General features: G+C 39.4%; 1 protein-coding gene across 5 annotated transcripts in view; it reads left to right on the top strand.

Annotated features, from left to right (window-relative positions):
- ST3GAL3 (ST3 beta-galactoside alpha-2,3-sialyltransferase 3) overlaps positions 1-23,066 on the top strand; it is a 189,739-nt gene that overhangs the window by 28,184 nt on the left and 138,489 nt on the right. For 3 of the 5 annotated variants that reach the window (XM_009332535.1, XM_009332533.1, XM_009332532.1), the window contains exons 3-4: positions 12,482-12,529; positions 14,523-14,657. The exons of 1 other annotated variant lie outside the window; for it this stretch is intronic. In XM_009332535.1, the coding sequence (XP_009330810.1) occupies positions 12,482-12,529; positions 14,523-14,657 (183 nt within the window). The remainder of the gene's footprint in view (positions 1-12,481; positions 12,530-14,522; positions 14,658-23,066) is intronic. One more of the 5 variants, XM_009332534.1, reaches the window with a different exon arrangement.

The following is a 23,066-nucleotide window of genomic DNA, read 5'->3' as shown; positions in this document are numbered from 1 at the left end:
CTGTTCAGTTGTGCAGGCAATTTCACAGTCAAACTTACGGCCAAAAAGTTGCCTACATTGATGGCTTGTCACAAACCAAGAGGAGGCCATTTTCCGTTTCTGAATTGATCCCAGACCTGCCAACATCAAGCTGTTGGGTTTTTTTGCCAGTCAAATGAAGTTGTGTTAGATGAGGCAGCTGTTTTAGAATAAGGTTAATAAAATGACTGTTGCCTTTTATAAGGAGTTCTGCTAGTGGAGTAATCCAGAAATGGCAAAACTCTAAAATTTGTGAATCCCAGTGAGCCTGTGAAGTCCTGGCTGGGAGCATACTTCAGCACGTGGCTGGAAATGCTAATAAGGAATGGGGTCTGTTGTGGAACGCGGGTCATTCTGAGATTACAGTGGGATTTCTTTGTGGCAATTGAATTAATTTAAGAATGGGAGTTGCCCTTGGCAGCTCTCAATTTCTGAAGTTCCAGCTTTTGGTGAAGTAGATCATGTGAAACTGCCAACTCTACTTCAAAACCATTTGATGTTTCAGTGATGCTGGTACTGCTGGATGCTGGATTACTGTTTATAAGCAAGCTGTTCCCTTGTCTTGATAGTTTGATTAAAGTAGTCCATTGATCTGGGTTGTTTTTTGCTTTCTGGTTTTGGGGTGGGTTGTTTTGGTTTGGTTTTTTTTCCAGAGGCCCTGCAAGTCCTGAAAATCTACGTGGCCACTTGAAAGAGCAAAGCTAATATGGGTGTTTCAGAGGCATAACCGAACAACTTAAGATCATTGCACATTGCATTGTGGCAGATCTGAGAAAAATGTGTGTGAATATATGTGACCAAACAAAAGGAATGGCATCTATAATTACCCTTCTACTGAACTTGTAAAATTTTAGTTTCTTTCCTTCAATATTGTTCCACCATATAATATAAATAATAATGTTATCTATTATGTTTGCTTGTTGCAAACACGCAAGAGACTTTGTGGCTTTCCCAACTAGGGTCACCCAAGATTTTCGGACACAGTACAGCAGATGAGCCTGGTCACACCGCTCATCTGCATGCAGTTCTCTGGTAATTTACTGCCTATTTAAGTTTTGCACATGAGCTTTGTATCACTGTAACCTTCATTTCTGACAGATCTTTTCAATACAATTTATCCTTCAACAGTAAATGTTGTAGCTGGAGGTGAGACTGGCCTCTTTTTTTAGTCCTTTCTCCCCTTGGGGGAGTGGCAGCTTGGTTGTGCTTTTAGCCACTGCTGACTTGGAAACTACAGTATGAGTTTTTTTTTTTAAAGAAGGCTTGCTTGCTTTGTGAAGCAATTTAGTTAGGTGCTCAGCAGTTTAATTCCATTGATCCTAGACTGGAACCAATGTTTCTTAGTATTTAACCTTCTGGGTGCCTTGAAGCTTGTTTTCTCACTGGCTTGTTTCTCTGCCAAGTGCTAATTTAAAGGGATTCATTGTATTTTTTGTAAGTGGTGTGATAGGAGGAACACTTTTTCTTTAGACCATCTCCAGCTGTATTTGTCCAGGGGCTGGGTGGTATGATGATCAACTTCCGCTTCAGCTGCTCTTTGAATAAATTTTTCATTGTCCTGCAGTTTCTGCACATGGAAATGAGGCGCTACTGACGGTATTTAGTCCATCCCTGGGTTATTTTTCTTATGTTTTGATGAACCAATTTTTTTTCTTCAAATCAAACACTTCTGTAAAAGAAAATAATAGGAAATGAGACTCTATATATGCACTGTTCAAAGTTACTGTGGTTTTGGTTTTTTTGTTTTGGGGGCTTTTGTTTGTTTGTTTGTTTTTTTTCCTCTGAATATGGGAGCTTTCATAGTCAAGCAGATTCTCTGGGAACAGAATAGCGTTTGGTTTTGGCATCCTTCTAGTATGCACAGATGACTTCTGGAACATCTTTATTTCAGATTTGCATGTGTCAATGTTTGTTTGGTTTAGGACAATGCAAGGCTTTTGTGTAGACCTAATGCCCTTTGTAGACCAGTTAGTGTGGCTGGAAGGTGAAGACTAGCTGAAGGCACACAAGCTGCTCTTCAAGACATTTGGCTTTGGAAGAACATACGCTTGGTCTCTATGTATATATCTACTACCTATAAAATCATGTACTGTGTAGGGCCTCTCAAATCCAAATTTTAGTGCACGTTTTGGAAACTTAATGAGTTTTAGGATTTGATGGGCCAGAAACCTCTTCAGATTTTGGAGTCAGTTGTGGCGATGCTGTTAAAAACCAAACAAAAATCCCCAAACTTCCCCTTGGCCCCAAACTGCAAAAAAACATGAGTGAAAAATGGATCCAACAGACTTTCTGTTCAGTATCACCTTTCATGTTAATAAATGGTCTGGGTCCTTGTAATGCAAAAGAAAGTAGAACATTGCCATTTTCTAGAGAAGATGCCTATAAAGCACTTGTATTCAGGAGATGGTTTACGCTCATACACTTTTCTTGTACCTTACTCCTTCCTGTCCTTTGTTTGTGTTCTGGGGAGACACAGGAGAGATGAGAAGTGTCACTATAAAGCTGTACATACGAACTTGTTGGCAGTTATTCTGGCAGCTGGGCCAGACATTGTGTGCTTTAAGGTTTTGGGAGGCTTTTGACCACTGGCTTAATATCATAAGTAGTAGATCATTTTCAAACAAACTCAAGAATGTGAGTTTCCTGATGGAAGTATTTATATTTCTGCTTTTGAGGAAGGAGAGGTTTTGGAGAGCTAGCTTGGAAAAGCCAACACACAGAAAAAGTTTTTTCCATACCAGGGAGAGGGAGAAAAAAAATGATTGAATGGCTCCAGTAGGCATAAAAACAAGACCAGGCTATTAAAATAGTTGTCCTAATTGCCATTAATTGCATGTAGGTATCTTTATGTAAAACAAAGATAATGTGCAGCAGCCGTCCAGAGCTCTCTGACAGTTGTGTGAGTGTATGTAAGTTTAAGACACTGTCACTAATACAGTTCTTAGCCTGTGCTTTGTTAAGGTCAAAAGCCCATGTCCATATTTAATAAAAATACTACAAGAGTAAAGCAATTTATTTCTAATTATTAATGCTTTGTATTTTATAATTTCTAAGGTAACAATATATATTTTGTTTGTACTATGAAAATACAGAATTAATTTTCCTTGTGCCCTGTGCCATAACCTAATCAAGAAATTTTAACATATTTGTCTTTAGTTTGAAACTGAACTTTTTTTAAGGACAAATTTAAGAGTATTTTGCATTCACTTTGCTTTCTTCGTAGTTTCAAGCTGCTAGTATGTAGTAAAAAGTAATAATGTTTGAAAGTTTTGAGGGGGTTTTGATATGGAAATTGCTTGCTATTCCAAAAGGTGTGTGGAAATTACATGTGTGAGCACTAACCAAGAAAACTGAAGGGAGCATGCTATTTACATTTTTCTAATGATTGAAATAAGTAAGTATTATTAGGTTAAAATTACTTTACAAAATACTTTAAGAACAATTTGCACCTTTTGAAGTCTGACTGAAAGCAACCAGAGAGCATTGGCCAATTAATTTTTGTTTACATCTGTTTTGCATCACCAAAATATTCTGTTGAGTCTGGCCCTTAGTTTGCAAATGACGTATTGGAGTATTTTCAAAGGCTTATGTCCAAATGAGTGTTGTTAGATGATTTAATTAAAAAAAATAAAATAAAAAAAAATTAGTTGTGATCTGTAACCCTCCTGTCCAGTATTCTTGTTTGAACTAAATAATAGCTATACTAATGATTATTAGACACATTCCACACAGAATAACAAGATTTACCATTGATTCAGTAGCTTTCTGTCTTAAGTCATGTCAGTGGTTAAATTGGTCTATCCTCTAAATATTCCTAATAGATCCAACAGTCATACACAGGTAAATCTAAATACAATTTCCCCTGTGCCCCCTGATATATCCAGTGTGCCCCCTGATATATCCAATGTACAAGTTTGCTGTTAATTTTAATTACAGACAGCTGCAGTGTTGTTTTGTTACTGAGATTATCTAGGAAACACTAGTAGTGACCCTTTTAAAATAAATGTGTTAAAGATTCATAATTTTGAAGTATTAGCTGGAGATACAGATCAGAAGAAGATACATATTCTGAACCTAAAGCAAGTGCTTTACATTTGAGTGCACAAATACTGTATTTCTTGACGAAAAGAGTGAATCTTTTATTCAGAAACAAAATACAGTTTCACTTCATATTGCTTTAAGACTGGTACTACCACTGATGCTCAAGAAAATGTTCTTGAACTGAGCTGGTACTACCTTACTGACCCACGTTTTCACATTTGTTCCTGTGTAATTCCCCAGCTGCCAATATCCATTTTCTGTCTTGCCACATGGATTGTAAGCTTAGAAGAGAGAAGTTTTACTGTTTTGTAATTTATTGCATGTTCCGCTATGGAATTTGGGTGTGTGACTGACTTAGTGCTACAATAATAATTGAAACCAAAATATGAGACTTGGCTTAGGAGGACATGAGCTCCTTAAAATACTGAGAATCTGCTTGGGATTAATTAAAGGATTTCTCTCTGTGAAGAGAAGAACTCTCAGATACCGGCTTTATTGGTACAGTTTACCCTGTTTGTTTTTGTGACTTTATGGTAGATCTGTACCTTCTCTACAGTTGTGTTCCTCAAAGCCAAGTATGTTTTCATTGAACTTCTGCAGGACCCGGATCTCCCCTTCTCCTTTGCATTTGGGGACTGTTTGCCCGTCTCTTCTGGAAAGAGCAATCTACGAGGTCGGTGCTGTTGGCCTTCCCCTGGAATGGGGAGCTGTGATGGAAACTGAGGAGCTACACGTACCGGATGCTCGGAGTGAAGCACCGTGTTGTCCTTGTGCCCAGAGTTTTGTTGGCACTGCAAAGTTATGTAGTAGATCCAAATAAATACTGATCTTACGAGCAAAACATACCAGACCTTCCTGCTACCAAATGGTTATTTGGGCACTGCTGAAGACAATAGCAATGTAATATCCTTCTGAAGCATTTGCCAGCTGGTGCAGGACACCACATCTTTTTATTCAGTTCATTCACTGCAGAATAAAGAAAACTGGCATGCTCAGAACATTTTAAAAATACATCTGTTCGGAACATGATTGTTGTTTCTTGCTTAGTTAATTTGCCACTTCATTACGGACATCCTGATGGAAAAGGAGCGGTGTGCACAACAGCAAGTGTAAAAGTTGGTTAGGTTCCATGAAATTCATAAAGATTCATTAAAGAAATATTAGTACATCTTTCAAGTTCTGTATCACTAAGAGAGCTGTAGTTTCAATTAAATGACAGGAAATTGAGAGCTGATAGAGAATTACTTTGTGGTTTACAATGTAACCAGTAGATCTTGATGCCACATAAAATTGAGACAAGTGACAATACTTCGCTATATCCATTCTTAGCTCTCAAGCCTTTTTTTCCAAGGGTCTTTGGAAAAAAGTAGGCTGTTTATTTTTACAAATGAGAAACACTTAATTTCATCAAAGGACTTGTTCAGGGTTGCACAGGTTATAGCAAGATTACCCATATTGGCTGTGCTTTATTTTGGCCGTGAGTTTGCAGAGATGAGCTCTGAACCAGCTGTGTCTGTGCTCCCTGGGGCAGAGCTTGTACGTGAGCCTCATCGCTCTGTGTCCGGTTTCTCAGTGTGGAAACTGGCTGGCTCCAGGCTGAAACAAAAAAGGGATCTGATGTCTGGGCAGAGTGGATGGCCAAGAAATTTGGGTTCAACTCTAAGCTTGGCTGTGAAGTCATCTGTCAATAAAAAGGGCGTGTTGTTGGGTCAACCACAGAAATGGAGAGGAAAACTTGCATGGCCTACTTTAGTACTGTACGCTTAAAAAGTTAGTACTATATAAACGAGGGTAGTATTTAAAGAGATGCTGGCTAGAGCAACAATGCAGAAACTTTTCAACTTTGTACAGTGCATGAGTGAATTAATATTTAGATCAGAATGAAATTTTTCCATTCTTATGGTATGTCACAATGATACGCATTCTCAAGTGAGGGTGCATCTTCCCCCACAGGTACGTTATATTGAAACAAGCACCAGCCAGTTCCCGCATCTCCGTACCGATAGAAATGTAGCCAGGTGGCACACAGGACAGGCATTCAAATTTAGTGCAACAGAAACACTGTAGTGCAGCCTTGTTTTAAGACAGTTTATTAAAGTAGAAAAATCCAGAGTTTACTGGAAGTGTTCTTTACAATCAGATGTGTCCTGTTGCTAAGTGACTTTTCCCTTCCCATAAAGGAAATAAGTTTGAACTTTGAACTTTGGTCTCCTATCAGTTGCAGACAGCACTGGACTGAAACTCTTCGTACGGTTTGCTTGCCAAAACTTGCAGTCCCTGTATTTACTGCTGTTAGCTTGCACATCTGTGATTAGGAAGTGTGCCTGTGCTGTGTGTGTGTCGTCTTTATATATTCCTCATCTTAGATATTGAAAATGTTAGAATAACGCTGCTCAAACAATACATTGTAGGAGCTGAGATTACTAGTAGGAGTGGTCTTTTATATGTTTCCTTTGACCTTCACTGGTGCTTTGTGAAGTGGTGCATAGGGGATGTCATAATTAGTGCCTTGAGTTTTGAATAAAGAATATGAGTAACTCAGAGCATCCTTGAGGCTGTGGTACAGAAGATGTTCTTGTAGTGACCAGTGCTCTTAACACAGAGCCATCTTACTGCGTTAAGAAAAAGGTGGAGAAGTAGGAAAATCAGGTGTACTATAGAAGAAAGAGCTTAGTAAAGTGGAATAAACCAAGCACTGGGGGGGAATGCAACATTAATGCAAAAGTAGGATACTTAATAAATTAGTAGGATGGCTTTTATCATTAGACTGAATAAATTACTTAGCTCTTCCCTAAATCTGTCTTCAGCAAGTAAAACAAAGTATTAGGAAGTGAAGGATGCCCTGTCAAGTAATTTATAAGTGCAGGCCGTTGTTCTTGTCTTTTACCAAATCTGAGGAAGGATGTTCATGCTTTAGGTATCTAAGCGAGGTCTCTGTGGAATAGAACTGAAATGATTTACTTCCCTTCAATTCCTTGGATATAAGAATTATCCAGAATGTTGTGTAGTCATTATAAGAATGGGTTTTTTTCCTAAATATTTTTCCTTTGGGGCAGGGGATGTTCTGAGACCAGTCCTCTTGCCAAATGAATCCCGACAGTAGCATATTTTCTGAGAGTGGCACTGCTTTTGTAAGCTTCATTTTCTGACTAGATGAAACATAAGGATAGTTTTTTGTTATTACTGGCCTTTTTGTCACTAAGTTATGAAGAGTTTCGTGCATTAAGTGTTCCTTCTCTGGTATATGTCATGTTATAGAATATTGATTTCAAATAGAAAATAAATTTTGATGGCTATTGGGATGTTTGATCGTATCCTTTTCAGTACTCAGCTGAAAAAGGGAGACAGCTGAATGACAGACCCATTTCTTTATGGATGGTCTTCTAATTCTGCGGTAAAAAAGCAGCACCTAAAATCTTTCTTTTCATTCTGACTCTGAATCAAAATTTTATTCTTTAATGTTGTTACTGCAGTTGCCATCCCCAGTCCAGGTGATGGAGCTCTGCAGGATATCTGGTCTCTGATCAAGCTCTGGAGGTAGAAATTACATTAAATGTTGTTAAATATAGGTTGCAGTTCTGTAGGAGTCCATTGGAGTATCTGGAGAGCAGGGGTATGAAATGAGAAACTTAACAGCGATTGTGCATACGAGAAAGCAATGCCGACCTCAGAGCTTGAGTCTGTATGAGGATGTGCCAAATCACAGCTTTCTGTTGCGATGTATTATTGTATTTCCTGTTTGGCTTGGTCTGTGGAGCGTATTACTGTAATGGTATGTGGTATCGAGGCTGTTAAACTTTTATTATTAAACTCTTATAACTCCTGTGGGACTGATGGTTTGTGGTTTCTCAGGACCACTTCCAAAGCAGCATGCAATCTTTTTTCTTTTTGTACTGATTCCCCCCCCCCGGGGAAGTTGGTTTATTGCTAAAGTCTGGTTTTGTTTTGTTTTTTTTTAAAAAAAAAGATAAAAAGGGTAAGACAAGTTATTGGTTCAGCTTCTTTGGTTTCCAATAGGATGAGGCAAATACCGACAAATCCTTGCAGGGAGAATCTGTAAAAAGCCAAAAAAGTTAGTGGCTTCACAGAGGGACTTACTGTAAAAGTCTTAACTGAAATTCTGAGACAGCACTTAGGTAAACATACAGGTTATTTACAGTTGTTGATTAAATGTGGATTATATTTGCTGTTCTCATTCTCTGTTGCCACTGCTTGTTTTCAGTTTGTATATTGCATTTTCATCAATGATGAAATCAAAGAAAGGACAGTATTTACATTGGAAGTTGGTCCATGTATTTGCTCTTATGTGATTTCAGGAACTTGACACAATTGGGCTTTAAGAGCTATTTCCACACATCTCTTGAGTGCAGTACCCATGCATGATATTAAATGTTTAGCCTATGGTGTCCGTGTCTCTTTCTTGGAGTATGAAACTCAAGATGTTTTCCAACATGGCCTTGTTTCTCTCTGCCTCCTACAAATCTGCATTTTGGTCAGGATCATCGATCCTTTATGAAGACCCAAATCTTCATTTATTTTTCAGTTCAGAGACTAGAGTAGTGGAAAAGATGTGGCAATCTGTAAAGAATAGCAGTTAAATAGTTATCTAGTGTCCAGAAATGCCTAGATGTAAGGTGCACAATATATGCAGCAAGATGAGTAATTTAATTTGCCTGTGGTGGGGACAGTGGAGTGTGGTGCAGTGTTATCTAGGCCCTGAGAAAGCTCGCGGTTAACAAAACAAACAGGAGGAAGGATTTGCAGGAGACCTAAGATGAGGGACACTGGAATGGAAGGGGGTGTGTGTGTGTGAAGAGAAGTGAAGTACTGCGACACTTGAAGTGCATCCCTTGCCTTGAAATACAATCAATCCTCATACCCGGGTGGCTTATCTGGACTGTGATGTAAGTGCAGCAACAAATATAGCCACCTCAGATTTGCAGGATTTTTTTACTTCAGGACAGAACTGCAAATCCAGTTGCGTTCCTTCAAAGGCAGGTTCAGCTCTACGTCCAGTATGGAGCATTGTTGGAACAGTTTAAATTTCTTCCCAGAGCAGCATTGAGCCTCTCTGCACAGTCTGTCTTGGAGCTCCTGGTTCCTGAACCAAACGGGATCCTTGTATTTGTTCCTTAGCAGTGAGCTCTTCTGGAAGAGGGGTCTCATATGGCACTCCTCCACACTCCAAATGGGCTGTGATGGAGCATGTTCAGGTAGCCCTCCACAGCACTGTTTTTGGGGGGATGATGGAGCAGATTCATGTGTTGATCCAATTTTTGATGGTCTAGCTGGATGGTGGGTAGGAGGGGAAAGTGACCCAGAGCACAGGTCCCAGTGCAACTTTGACCCGAAGTTGACACAAAGTGACCCAAAGCAACTTTTCAGTCTGGCTGGTTGTTATTGGCTAAGAGATCTTAGCCATTGTTATTCCTGGTACTGAGTGCCTTCTAAATAAATGAGTGTTTCTGCTGTCTTTGCTTCTGATGGGTTGGATCAGATCCAGAATTGCATTTGGATTTTGCTGTATCTTGTTTTTGTGTTTGTTTTTTTTTTTCCCTTGTCTTTTTTAAACTGCTGTAGCCACTGAAAAAATTATTGTGGCTAACATGAAAACAGATGTAAAAGGCTGGCATCGTGGTGTGTGCAGCCGTAGGCTGTGCATATTGGCAAGTTATTGGGTGTCAGATTTCATGATTTGGGCATAAAGGCTGCTCGTCCGTTAAGAAGACAGGAGAAAAAAGATTTAAACGTATGGAAGTCAGTAGCTGAAAGGTTAGGGACTGCTTGTTCAGACAGAAACGCTTCTTGGCACCTAAAGCAAGGGCGCTTATAAGTGGGTGTGTTTTACTTTGTGTCTTATTAAGTTTTGAAAGATAGAGCCTTTGAAGATTGCCTTTGAGAGGTAGAGCGGACTCGGGGGCTTACGGGAAGGTACTGGGCACAGACTGAGCAGCCACTTTGTCTCTGCAAAAAAAAGTCTAGAAAGCTGGGAGGATTTTGAACTGAGCGATGACTGGAAGAGATTTGAAGCTAGAAGCAAAGAAACTTTTATGTTCGTGGAAGCAGGACTCGGTGCATTTGCAAATATATCTGGCTTGTCTCAAAGAAATGCTTATCTCCATCAGCTTCTGACAAAAATAACCTGTAGCTCTGAATTTGGCTGAATGAGAATAGCTGTCCGGGTGGAAGAAAGGTGACACATGATTATCTTCTCAGCCTTTTTCAAGTTTATAGCTTCTTCCCTTTTGAAGTGTTAATGCCAGAAATAGACACCGTGTTTTAATAAAGATCCGTGGTTTGTGAAATTATTTGAGGGGGTGGAGGGGGAATTGACTGTCATACAGGTTATTCACAGTGAATTTGATGTTGAAACTCTGAAACTAATAGTCACATGGAGGACTGGACTGGAAAAGGGAGTTTACATGCTTACTCTTCATGTAATTTTTTTTGTTTATATGAGGAAGATAATGTTCTCAGTTAAGGGAACGAAACATTATACTATTTTTGTGGGCTGCTGTAATGGTATTAATTTGGTGCTTGCAATGCTTTTCAGCCATTCTTAGATAAGTCCTAATATTTCATGCGCAGTGTTTGAATGCAAAATATATTGCAGGAAAATGAACAACATTTAAATTTGGCACTAACTACAAAGCAATACTTTATGTTGATAAAAATCTCAACAGTTTTTTAAAAGTAGAACCCCACAGAGATACTTCAGAATTAATTGATGGCAGATGAATTTATCGCAGTTAAAATGAATTAAACCCCTTGTTATTTAGAATAATATAAAGATGTCTGAATTTTATTCCCAAAAGAGGAAATACAGTTGTTAAGTCCAGATGGATTTTTATTTTTATTGGCATAAGTTTTGAGACTAGTAATATATATATATATATTTAATGTTACTACCATAGTGTTGGATCTGGGACAGCACAGACCTGCTTTTTTTAATTTGTTCTAAATCCAGTTAAATGAACAGTTTTACTATGTTTATTTTGAAAATTAGCACTTTCTTTTTGAATTTGTAAGAATTGGAAAATAAGCACGAGGATGATGTACAGTGTAGAAAAGCCAAGGGCTCGGTCCTATGTCAAGTTACTGTTAGCTGAAACGTGGTAACTGTCAATATCTGCAATTGTAGCCTGCCCAAATGTAAGGTGATGCAGTGGGAGCTTAACTTATTTTCAACACACTAAATCCTGATTGTGCTTGGGCTTTTTGCCTTGCACTGAGGCATTAATAAAATTATTAATCCTATAATTGGTGGTTTGTTCTTTGCTGTGTTTTACCCATTGACAAGTTGTCTTTAAGTTCTGGGCCTGATTCTGCTCCACTGGTGGTGGAGTAGAATTCAGTAGATTTTCTCCTTCAGTTGGGATTGGCATCAAAACGGATGGCAAACCAGGAGGCTTACTACCAAAATAAGTGTTGATTTGTCTCAAGTAAGAATAAAGCTGGACACTCACTCACACCCCACCCCCACCCTCCCCCCGCCATTGAGCATGGTACCATATTGCAGCTCCACTTGGAACAGAATATCAAATTATTACTGATAAATTTTTGCAAACAGCTTCTAGGCTGTGAGAGTGGTATATGAGGAAAATGAATGACTAGTAAAGGGGTCTGGATCATGGGGTGAGCTAAGTGCAAGCAGGCAATAAGGGTTTCTATGTTCCCAAATATCAAGCTGCATGTATAAAAACTAGGAACTGTAAACCACAATGAAGAAAAGTGTGCCCCATCACATGAAACAGTGACTAAAAGTATCGGGCATTAACTGGTGAGCAAGAGTTGTCATTGCGATCATGGGTAAAAGTGCTATTGTGATCCCCAGATGGCAAAATAAAAGGATATCAAGTAGAGAGCTTATATTTGCTTTGTTACTTGGCACGTGTGCTGCATACAGTACAAAGGTGAAGGATATTGATAAATTGAAATGCATCCAGCTGGGGAGCCACTAGTGTGAGTAAAGATGTGGAAAACATGGTGAGAACTGCAAGGAGCCCAAAATACTTGGCTTAGCAAACAGTGTCAGGGAAGAGCTGATCATAACAGGCGACTCCCCTAAGTGGGCACAAAATATTGATAATACGTTTGATAAGGAAAAGCTCTGCAGTCTAGCAGTCACAAGCATATTATGATTCAGTGTTGGTAAGGTCAACCAAGCTTATTAGGCATAAAATGAAATTGTTTTCAATAAATCGTAGCTACTTCGTTGGGTAATGACATCATGATTTGTTGCATACTCCAGCATTCTGCCTTTGCTAGATGTCTGTTGTTTTGTCTGGCTGGTGAAGAAGTTGTTCTGCTTCCTGGTGGAAGGGAGTGTAAGGAGCTATTTAAGCAAAATAACAAGATAATGTTATGGCAAGAAATGGTGCTAAGAAAAAGGGGAAAATGAACTTGTACTCTTGTGTTACAGATTCAGTGGTTCTTTCCTTTGACTCCGTTGGACATACAATAGGCTCAGGTACAACATTGCCTTCTTCTCTATCTCCTACCTCATGACAAGGCTTCTACTTAATTGGACATGGTAGCCATGTTGGGAGGCAGGTCACTGAGTCAGACTTTTGTGGGAATCAACCATCTAGCCAAAGTGGGTAAATAGCTCCTTTCCTAAGTGTAGTGGAAGGGTCTTAGTGCGACATGAGGATTAACATGTGGGACCCCTTCTCTTACCCAGCAGGCAGATGACCTGGACACGTTACATGCATTACTGGTGCGGTTTGTGCTTCTTTTCTCATGTGAAAGGCATTAAGATGATGTCACCCACCAGCTGAAGGAAAACTGTTCCATGCTACTAGGAGAGTTTCTTAGCTAAACAAACAGTTGAGTTATTTGGGGAAAGACATCAGGAATGCTTCCAGGAAGGAGAAGGCAAAAGAGTCATAGCTAAACAAATAGGCCTGGAAACTTTTTTTTTGGTGGAGATTGACCAGCGTTATCAAATCTCAGGGCAAATCCTGCCCAATCTAATTTCCTTTGGAACCTGAGCACAGCCTTCAATTAAACTGAACCAGAAGTAAAAAATTCTTTTGTTGGGGGCACTTCATGAAACCAGTAACTGTCCATTTGGCTGTGTAATAAGCAAGCTGTAGCCAAGGCACACCATAGTGAGCACGATACTTGATGAAATTCAGTTTACAGTGTATGTATAATGATATATGAAGTGCAAGGGAAAGGCTGAGAATTACTCTTAACTTAAAACCCCTTAACACTTAAAAGATAGGTGTATTTACTGTCTTGCAGAAAAGAAAAAAATAATCCAAGTGAAGGTTTTGTATGTTATCTTGCTTATTAGCCTTTCCTCTTAGGTTGATAGGGGGGATGTGCTGCCTTCCAACATAGCACCTGTCTTCTGCCTGCACAGTTTGAAAGAAACCCTGCTGCCTGACACTAACAGCGAAGCTTGAACACAGATTTCCGATTTACTAACCCCCAAGCTAGTGTTAGTAACTTGCTTTGTTTACAACACCCCAAATGCTTTCTGCTCTCTCTGCATCTTCTCTAAAACTTTAAATGGATCTACTGTGGTGCATGGCCTGATATGGGAGTATCTCTAGGGTGCTGAGTGCAGAGTGGATATGTTGTTGTGTTTAAGGAGGAAGAGACCCTCTATTAACTCCCTTCTACTAATTAATATCGGTCATAACTGAAGTCTGTTGTTGCCTGCCTCCTTCTGTATTGGGTGATGGTTTCTTTAGTGTGCAGAAGTAGGGAAGAAGTTGCATAGGTTTGAGATACGAAATCTGTGAGTAAAATTCAGGGACGTATTTTGATTACAGCTGAGTATGTCTGAATCAGCATACCTACACTGGAGTTATGCCGGATTGATGTTGGTACAGCTAAGACCAGTATTTGTCCTGGAGTAAAACTTTTAAATATTACCTACTACAGATTTTTTTTCTCCTAATACTATTTTGGCTTCTAACTGATGTGAAAACAGTTAACCCTGTGGATAGCTTCCAGTGCAGGGTATCTATGGAGTTAGTCATAAATGTTAAGTTATGATACTACCAATAGGGTGGTAAACTCAGTTATGAAAAATAGTTCCAACTGCTCTGTGTCTTTTGGAGCTCTCTTCATATGGAGGGTGGGAGACAAGGTAATGTCAGTCAACGGACTGTCTGGGTCTGTTTTAAAAGCACTGGTCTTTGTTCTGCTTATATATTGCAACTCAAGCTTGGATTGGTTAGGAGTAAGACAGTAAAATTCGATCTTTTGTAAATGCTTCCACTGCAACAAGATTTAATTTCTTCATTAAAGAAATATGAAGAAAACTCATACATTTGAGAAGGGAGGCTCAGAAATGTCCAAGAGAGCCGTATGTTCATTGCTTTCATATTTAGTACTTTGCATTTGCTGTGCTGCAAACTTCAACTTGCTCTGAACTGATATGTATAATAAGATGTCAAGATGTGTGATGTCTATCCAACTGAGGGATAGCTTTCCTTGTTGAACAGGAAGGAGAGAGAGAAAAACTGTGGCTATTGCGCTTCCGCTGTCCATCCCATCTCACCTTGCTGCAGACCCAGGAAAAGACAGAGCCCAGAAAGAACCCAAAGAAACAATGGCAGCTCCAGGCCCAGCCATTCCTAGTAGGTGATGTTTCAGGTTGGGGTAAGAAGGGACTAAAGTTACATACTCTGAAACATAAAAATACATAGACCTTTTTCTTTATTAGTCAGAATTAAATAGCTGTGAATAATAGTCTCCCTGTTAAGATTTCATGCTGCATAAAACTAGTACTCATTGACTTATGTTTGCATATTACACAGCTTCTTAGAATTGCTCTTTTGTAATTGTTAATTGTGCCATGTGAAGGGCAATGTCTTGTTTGCAGCTTCTGTATTTTATTTGAATTGACTGTTTGTCCTTATCTTGGTTTTCCCCCTAACTCTTTGTCCCACATACAAATCTCAGTTTTCAGGGAGGCTGGAAATCTGTCCTTATGCATCTCAGATTAGTAACACTCTCTAGGTTATTCTGGATAAACTTTCTGAACTGATTGTTCAGAAGATCATCTGGCTATGGAGCCTTAAAGTACTGCTTCATAGGAGATTATTAGCTTAGAGGACATGAGAATCAAATATGCTTGGAGCGAGACTGAACTGTCTGAGGTTCATGCTGTGGTCTAGCCTTCACAAGTCCAGATGTTTTTGTGATTCTCTTCATGACTGCCCCTTCCCTTGAAAGATAAAGTTTGAGCAGCAAAGATAAATGTTTGATGTGATGTCTAGGCCAGTGTTTCAGCTGAAACCATTTCAGAAAGGGGAGTGTCATGCTCTGAACTTGGGAAACATTAAGCAGGCCGCAGGGTGTTTGAGGAGACCTAGATTTCATTCGCTTGCCATAGACAGGTAGTACTCCTAATTTTTTTTTTCCTTCTCTCTCTAGTTGCTGTGTTTTACTTTGTTGCTAACAAATCAAACATTGGACCTTGAAAGTCTGATTTATACACCCGCTATTTTTGTTCAAGACTTTTTCTACCTCCTGTGTCTGAGAGCAAGCAAGTTAGATTTTTTTTTTTCTCTCTAAGTCTCCTTAGGATAGGAGTGCATTGAATGTGCAACTTTCCCATCTGCTAATGTGCTTGTTGGAAACATTGAGGTTCTAAATACCTTATGGCTGTAGGCTTACACTGTTGTTAGACATGTTTTGTTTGTACTACTGGTCACTGGTTGTGTAGCAGTTGTTCTCATTGCAGGCTTAAAACGCAATAGTTCCAACATCTCAAGCAACCAAGTGTTATCTAGGTCTTGCTCAAACCGTTTGAATATTTTAACTTTGTTGTTGTTGCTTTTTTCTTTTCAAATTAACTTTTAACCCTTATCAAATGTTTGGCTGACTTACGCAATGAAAATGGAGCTTTTAAAATTTGGTTTAGAGTGGCATGTCTGCTGTGGCTCATGCGCTTGTGAAAGCCCACATGCAAGACCATGTTTCCAGATGCTGAGTTCACAATGATAGTGGAGTAATCATCAGAGAGGTTAAATCTATGCTTATTTAGGAGTTTGCTGTTAGTAATTCCTGATGCTAAAGTCCTTAACTGTCTTGGGAGAAGCTGTGAGAACTATGAAGGAAACTTCCTCTGTTTCCTTCAGCTGCTGAAGATGCTCAGATATAACCATTTTGTGAAGGATGAGAAGAACCCTGTGTCTGTCCTCCTAAATAAAACTCCAGAGTGAATTTGGTGACTACTTTCCTACGTTTTGGATGGAGAGTGGTATGGATGGAGGCCAGGAATAGGAATACAACTGAAATCATCGGGTACCAAAATGGTAGAATAGTGACAGATTCCTAGCATGAGAGAAAAACATTGGTGACTTGCAGAAGATCACTTGCTGTTCTTTGGCTTTCTTGATGAGAATCTGGTAGTAGAGGTGGCTACAATTACAAACTCTGATCTTTCCCAGATTTCTAGGTTAGTGGCAATTAATTTCGATAGTATGTTAATTAATAGAATTTGTGAGGCTCTGGTAGATGTTCTTGGTTTGAGGAAAACAATTTAATTTACATTTATAGCTGATGTGGTTCTAGTGTGTTGGGTTTTTTGTGTTGTTTTTTCCCCCCCAAATTGCATTTCTGACTGTCTTAACGCTGTGTGGAAGTGATGGGAAAGGAGAGGTGAACTTATTATGCTGCATTTTTCTGCGTTCCTGTAAAGTAGAAAATAAATGGGAAAGATTATATTTTTTTTCTGCTGGTTTTAGTGGCTTTATTCTGCAAAAATGCGTTTCCCTTTCATTTTTGATTAATGAAGTTTTACTTCATTCTTTATTTCTTTGAGCTGTAGACTGTGGGAGCTGCTTGAATCTTTGCCAATGACTGTTATGTATCGGTCGCGTAGTCCTTAGGTGACTTTGCCAGCATGTTCAGTATCATCATCTGTCTTCTTATTAATGGCCTGTTCCTCCAATTGAAAATACAGCTATGAATGAGTTGAGGTGCAAATGCCAAGAAGTGGCTTAAAGAATACCTCAGAATAGAAGTATTTCGATGGGATTTTTCTCTGTCATGTGGCATCTCTCTGCATCAAGTCAGTACATCTTGTAAGTCACTAAAAGCCAATATAGATTACTGTTTTGTTAATATTGTTCTTGACTTTTATTAGGAAATATGATACAATTACTAAAATAAAGAATATGTCGAAAGATTCAGTAGGCCAACATTAACTCCATTAGCCAAGTAGATACGTGGTAGTAAATGAAACAACTGTTTATTTAGCAAAAGTCGCAGTGTGGCTTTAAACAGATGACTCCCTGGGAAAAGAAAAAGGGCATATGCAGTTCATAGGAGGAAATTTTTCATCTTCCTATTGGAGTCTTTCATAAATTCAGCTTAAAGCAGTCAGTTGCTTTTCTACCGTTGGAGGTTGCTATAGTTTTATTAGGAAAAAAATTGTAGGGAGTTATATAGTCCATGTTAAGGTATCCAGAACCTTTTAAAATGTAATATGCTCAAATGACCTCTTTTTTGTTTTACTATGCCCATTTTGGAGGTAAGACGAGCAGGCAAAAGACCTTCCTGATGGATGACCCGTACAGCACTATCAGCAAGCGATTGCTTATTTGCTCTTTCTGTGTCTGGGGGATGAATAATGTAGTTGCAGTGTCTAATGAAGGAGATGCCTCTGGTGTATTGCTTTCCTCAGGCTGTAAAGCTGGGCCAGATGTCTTTGGGGGCCCCAATCAGGAATTACAGGGATAAAAAAAACACCTTGACGGTATAGAGCTGGAAATTACTTCCTTTTGCTGCTAACTCTGAAACAATAAGTAGTATCCTCCTGATTTTAGGTGTCACCAGGGCATGCAGGGTTTTGTGACTGGAGACAGATTTCTCCCTCCCCCGCTTTGAACTCACAGGTTTGTATTTCAGTTGTGCTGATAGGGCTCAGTGTATCCATTTCCATCAAATATGGCTGTCTTCATCAGGTGCAGTATCTGGAAAATGAATATTGACCTTGGTGCAGCAGGATTGGTGTCTTTAGATCAGTTTGCACAGTCTATGAACATTTTTAATAGATGTGAAATTCCAAGTTTTGCTGAAGGACTGGTATTGTTAAGGAAGTTCTTTTGCTCCCCGGAAAAAAAAGGAAGCCTAAGTGAGGCTACATTAAAAGTTGTTGAATTTTTTTTTTTTACACGCATTGTGGAAGCGTCAAATGGGCAGATAGTTCTACGCAGACGTAGATTGGTGAGGCATGCTTCTAGTACTGGGCTGCAAGGGCTAAGCAGTTATCTTTACAGATGTCAGTTCTGCTTCTTCTGTGTATTTTTACAGAGCAGGGAAAGGTACCAAGGACTGGTCTGTCTTACCGGTATACTTGGGGTTCTCCCTGATGTCACTTGGACAACCTGGAGAAAAAGGCCGTTAAACTTGTATGCAAAAGAGTAAATGGGGGCGAGGAACATAGACATGCATGCAGTCTGTGCAGGACAGTGCTGAGGAGCCCAGGTAGCCTCAGCTCTACCCCTTCTGAACTTGGCTTTGCAATCTTTTTATTTTCTAAATAGCAGAAAATAATGCTTTCATCAGTAAGTTCCATCACTGAAGAGGTTAAAGTGAAAATCCTAAGGAAAGGATGCAACATTAAGTCCTTGTTTGTCCAGTACTTTAATTGTTGCTCAGTAATCCTGAGCAGTATTTTTTTTAACCCTGGAAGAAAACCTTTCTTTTGTCCTTTTCAGTTGATCCATTGCATATGACTTTTTTTCATTAATTCCTTCTTGTCTCTCGAGTTCTAGCAGAATTACTTTACATCAGCTGAACTTTTGTAACTGTCCATATGTGTTTTCTTAGTCCAAGGTGAATGTGAGATGTTTGACCTTTTTCATTGCAGGATAAGTCATTTTACCTGGCCTTTGCCACAGATGTAGAACTTGCATGTGGACAGTGACCAAGGCTTAGCTCAGTTGGAGCCTCAGTTCCGTAGAGGCTAAACTGCACTGGACAGGATGAAATATATCAGGGTGGTCTGAGCTGTTCTTGATAGGACTGCTGTCTCTTGAGTGTCATACTGATTTCTTTGACAAACACAAACATAAAATAGCTAAAACTGAACTTTCTGCCTTCCCTCCTGTACTTGCAATTACCAATTAAACTCAGAGAGAACTAGAACCGCATATAGCCCATCTTTTAAAAAAAGGTTAAATTAATTTTATATTTCTGTGGGCAAAGTTATTTGTACTGTGCTTCTAAGTAGCTAGCTGCTAAAGGAATAGTACTCAAAGTCATTGGTGAAATCAGTTACGGATAGTTTGGAAGGATAAAACCAGTAAGCCAAGTTAATTCCTGGATTGTTGATTTCAGATTAGTAGCATAAGGGGAAAATTTTGCCCATTTTGCTTGTATATAGCTATATTGGCTACAGATGCAAAATGCAATCTGAAAAACTTGATAGATATTGTATGCTGTGCTTTATGGCTTTTTGGGTGGTCTGTATGGAGTTTACAGACATTAGACAATGCATTTTTCACTTGCTGCCTGGTAGCTGGATTTGTTGGATACTTGGGAGAAATTTCCATGCTAATGCCAGCATTGAATTTGGCACAGGATTTGCATCATTTATAGAAATTGCTGTGGTTGGCTGTACTTCTGTTCATATAATCCTAATTACATGCTTTATTATGAAATTGTTGTCAGTTACTACATTCTTATTCAATTCCGATCTTCCTGGAAATGTAGAAATGCATTTTATTTCTGACCTAAGAAGACCTCTTGTTCTTATGGGGCATGGCAAAACTTCATTTCCCATGTTCGTTCATTTCTGAGCTTCTGTGCACTACTGTACCACTTTGTCAGCTGAGATCTGTAGCTTCCTAGCACAAGTGAGTGTGGCCCTTAGATTGCCTTGCTCTCTTTTAATACTGTTGCTTTTATCCCTCATGGGCCTTTCAATCTCTTATGGGCTGAGAACGTAAAGCCCTGTTCAGATTCTTCCATGATGTTCTTCTAGTGGACGCAAAATAAGTTCTTTATTACCTTTACTAATTTTTGGCTTAAAAAAAATAAATCCTATTCCACACAGCCATATAAATGCCTTGTCTGGAGACCGGTGGGCCAGACATGGCCTGAGCTGGATCAGACCTACCAACCTGGTTAGCTCTGAAGGGAGTTCTCCAGAACCACACCCATTGGTAGCTCTGCATTGTGCTTCAGTGCAGAGACCGCGTAATGGAGGGTCATCATGATGATGTTGGCGGAGACCAACATCAAACCACAGTTAACACGGCCAGCCGGTCCAAGCTGGTCCTTGGTGGAGATGCTGGAGTATTTCTACCTTGTTCTCTCTAGCTGTTTTGTTCTGTTTTCTCTAATATTCTAGCACTTCTTTATCCCACTGCATGAAAAAGAGGAGAAATGTTTTTGTGTATCAGCTGGTTAACTTGGTGAGTAAGGCTTTAAACTAAGGTGATGGGAGATGAAAGCAACTTGTACTGGTTAGGGCACGGAGAGGTTACATGAGTGCCAAGGCAGGCTCTTGCAGCCAGTATTTTCAAGGGAGGAGAGGGTAGGAGAGCAATTGCCCCTTTCTCTAGCAGTGAGCTGTGTGATCAGCTCAGTCCATCTCCAGTAATCATCAGACCCTGACCGTACCGTATTTTAGATTCAGTTGTACTTGTCTTTGATTTAGTGGGTCTGTGTTTTATTCTGTTTTAAATTAAATACGTAACTCCAGACAAGGATTGCCTTTTCCTGCAGCTGGGCTATGTGTGTTTGACTTTCTCCAGGTATTTGAGGTTTTATCTGTCTTTTGTGAATCCAGACTGCTTCCAGCCAGCTTGTGGGCTGCATTGTTGTGTGTTGCAGTGACTTTTGGCCCCTGTATTCGTAGTGATACAGCTAAATGACATTGGAAGTCTGTAGCAAGACTGATTCTTGCTAAAAAGGAAGCTAACTTTTGAATCGGTAATTTAGAGGCTCCTAGTGTCTTTCCTGGGGGAGCGACATGTGATAGAGATTCATTTCCAAGCCAATAGTAACGCTGTGACTTCCAGAAGTCCCAGTGAGTGTGAGATGGCCCGTGGTGAGGGCAGCATTTCTCTGCCTGCAGCAGTCTGCACGTTTCACCAGCCAGCGAGAGGAAGGAGCATAGATGCTTCTGGTTTGATGTTACAGCCTGAAAGGATAATTTACACCCTACTGAAAATCAAGAACACACCTGTGCTTCTAGTTTGAAACCAGAAATGTTATTTTGTTTTGTTATACTTCATACATTTTTTGGAAAGTGCCTGTTGTGAGATAGCTGACATATATAATTTTACGAGATTACTTTATACCTCTGTTAGTAATCATCAGTGAACATCAAAAGTAACCACTTTAAACCTAGGGAAGGTGAAATGTATGTGACAAACAGAAGGTCAATCTTATGGAAACGTTGCAATGGAGGTATGTCATCTGTGGCACTTAGCATTTAATATGTGTGTGTTTTCTGGTGCTTTGGTTGCAAAGCTCATAAAGTGCTGAGTTAGTAGAAAGCCCAGGATGTTGTTGTAGTTATGAGGTGATGTATCTCTTATTGCGTTTCCTCTTCTTGTATTTCCTGTTGGGAAGAAGGGAATGTTAGCTCGAGTGGGTTAAGACTGATGACAGGTTTGTCAGTGGCTGTAGATGTTTTTAAAAAACAAACAAACAAACAAACAAACTCTCTTGCTGTTTGCCCAGTATGGATGTTGTTTTTGGAAGGAGGAAGGGTTAATAAAAATTGAAGGCATATTTTTTTTCCCAGAATGGATACCTTCCTATGCACGATCCTACATGCGGAGGAGGTAAGGTTGGACAGGAAATCATGTCTTGTAGGAGGAATAAACTGGGAGAATGTTATGAGGAAAGCGGCACACGGGGGAAACGCAACTGTCAGTATGTGGAATGTGGAGGAGAGATGCACAGGTGCATTTCTAACATCAGCTACAACGGGGTTGGTGGGTGGCACGTGGGTACTGGCAGAGAACGGATAGGATGTGCCAATATCAAGTGCACAAATGTTCTGCAATGTCTGTTACCTAAGTTATGTCAAACATAATTCTTCCCTTGGCTCAGGAATTAAATCTTACTGGGATCGAAATCAATGGCACAGTTTACACTGACCTATCTGGTGCAATCGTTTTGTCTTGGGTACATGTTTAGGCTTTCCTGTTCTGCCGGTAAGTGATAGCATAAAAAGCTTGTGATCTTCTTGGGTAAACTACTGCAGCAGAAATTCTGGTGGTGTTTCATAAGGAAAGCAAACTTCTGTATTTCCACTGAGCTCTTTCTGAAAGGCTATGAGATTTTTTTTCTTCTTGTTTCTTTTAATACATCCTGATCTTTAAGTTCTGGAGGGATTATCTTTTACTTCTCTGTATGATTTTTTTTTTTTTTAATTGTAGTGTAGTGAGACCCAGTGGTCCTCAGTGTGAGGAGGCCCCTGAGCTTAACCCAACGCAAGAAGGACACTACACCTCTTAGTTTTTCTTGTGTGTCACGTGTGAATTCTCAAATACTTGATAGAAAAAATAAAAGTATTATTTACAAGTTCACAATGTATTCAAAGTTGCTGAATGCAAAGCTTACTTTATACAGGAGTTACAGATGTTCTGAGTGATAACTTTGTTTTTGTAGCTGTTCTCTGTTTGTGGCATAAACTATGACTTTGCAGTTTCCTATTGAACAACGTCACCTGAACTTGAAGCATTTTTGCCAGTGTGAGTGACTTTCTCTTGAAGAAGGGCTGCTTGATTATGAAGTTGTGAGTTGGAATAGACAAGGCATCAAGAAAAATTTCAAAGCTCTACCATGTCAGGATCTAGGAGGAATGTTTGTCATATAAATTACTGGCAAAATGATTTCTACTGCAAGCAGGAAAGCTTTGTATATCACTGCACGCGTGGTTTCAGTAGTGCTTTGTTTTTATGACGACCAGATATCTTGGTTGATTCTAGTGATTTCTAAATTAATGGTTATCTACATATTCTCTTGCTTCAGTATTTCTTGGAGATTCAGAAATGTTAATTTGGGAATGCCTT

This window comes from Pygoscelis adeliae, unplaced genomic scaffold (genome assembly GCF_000699105.1).
Source record: "Pygoscelis adeliae isolate BGI_AS28 unplaced genomic scaffold, ASM69910v1 Scaffold449, whole genome shotgun sequence".
Lineage (NCBI taxonomy): Eukaryota > Metazoa > Chordata > Aves > Sphenisciformes > Spheniscidae > Pygoscelis > Pygoscelis adeliae.
Note: the sequence above shows the minus strand (reverse complement) of the source record. Positions and strands in the feature narration are given on the sequence as shown.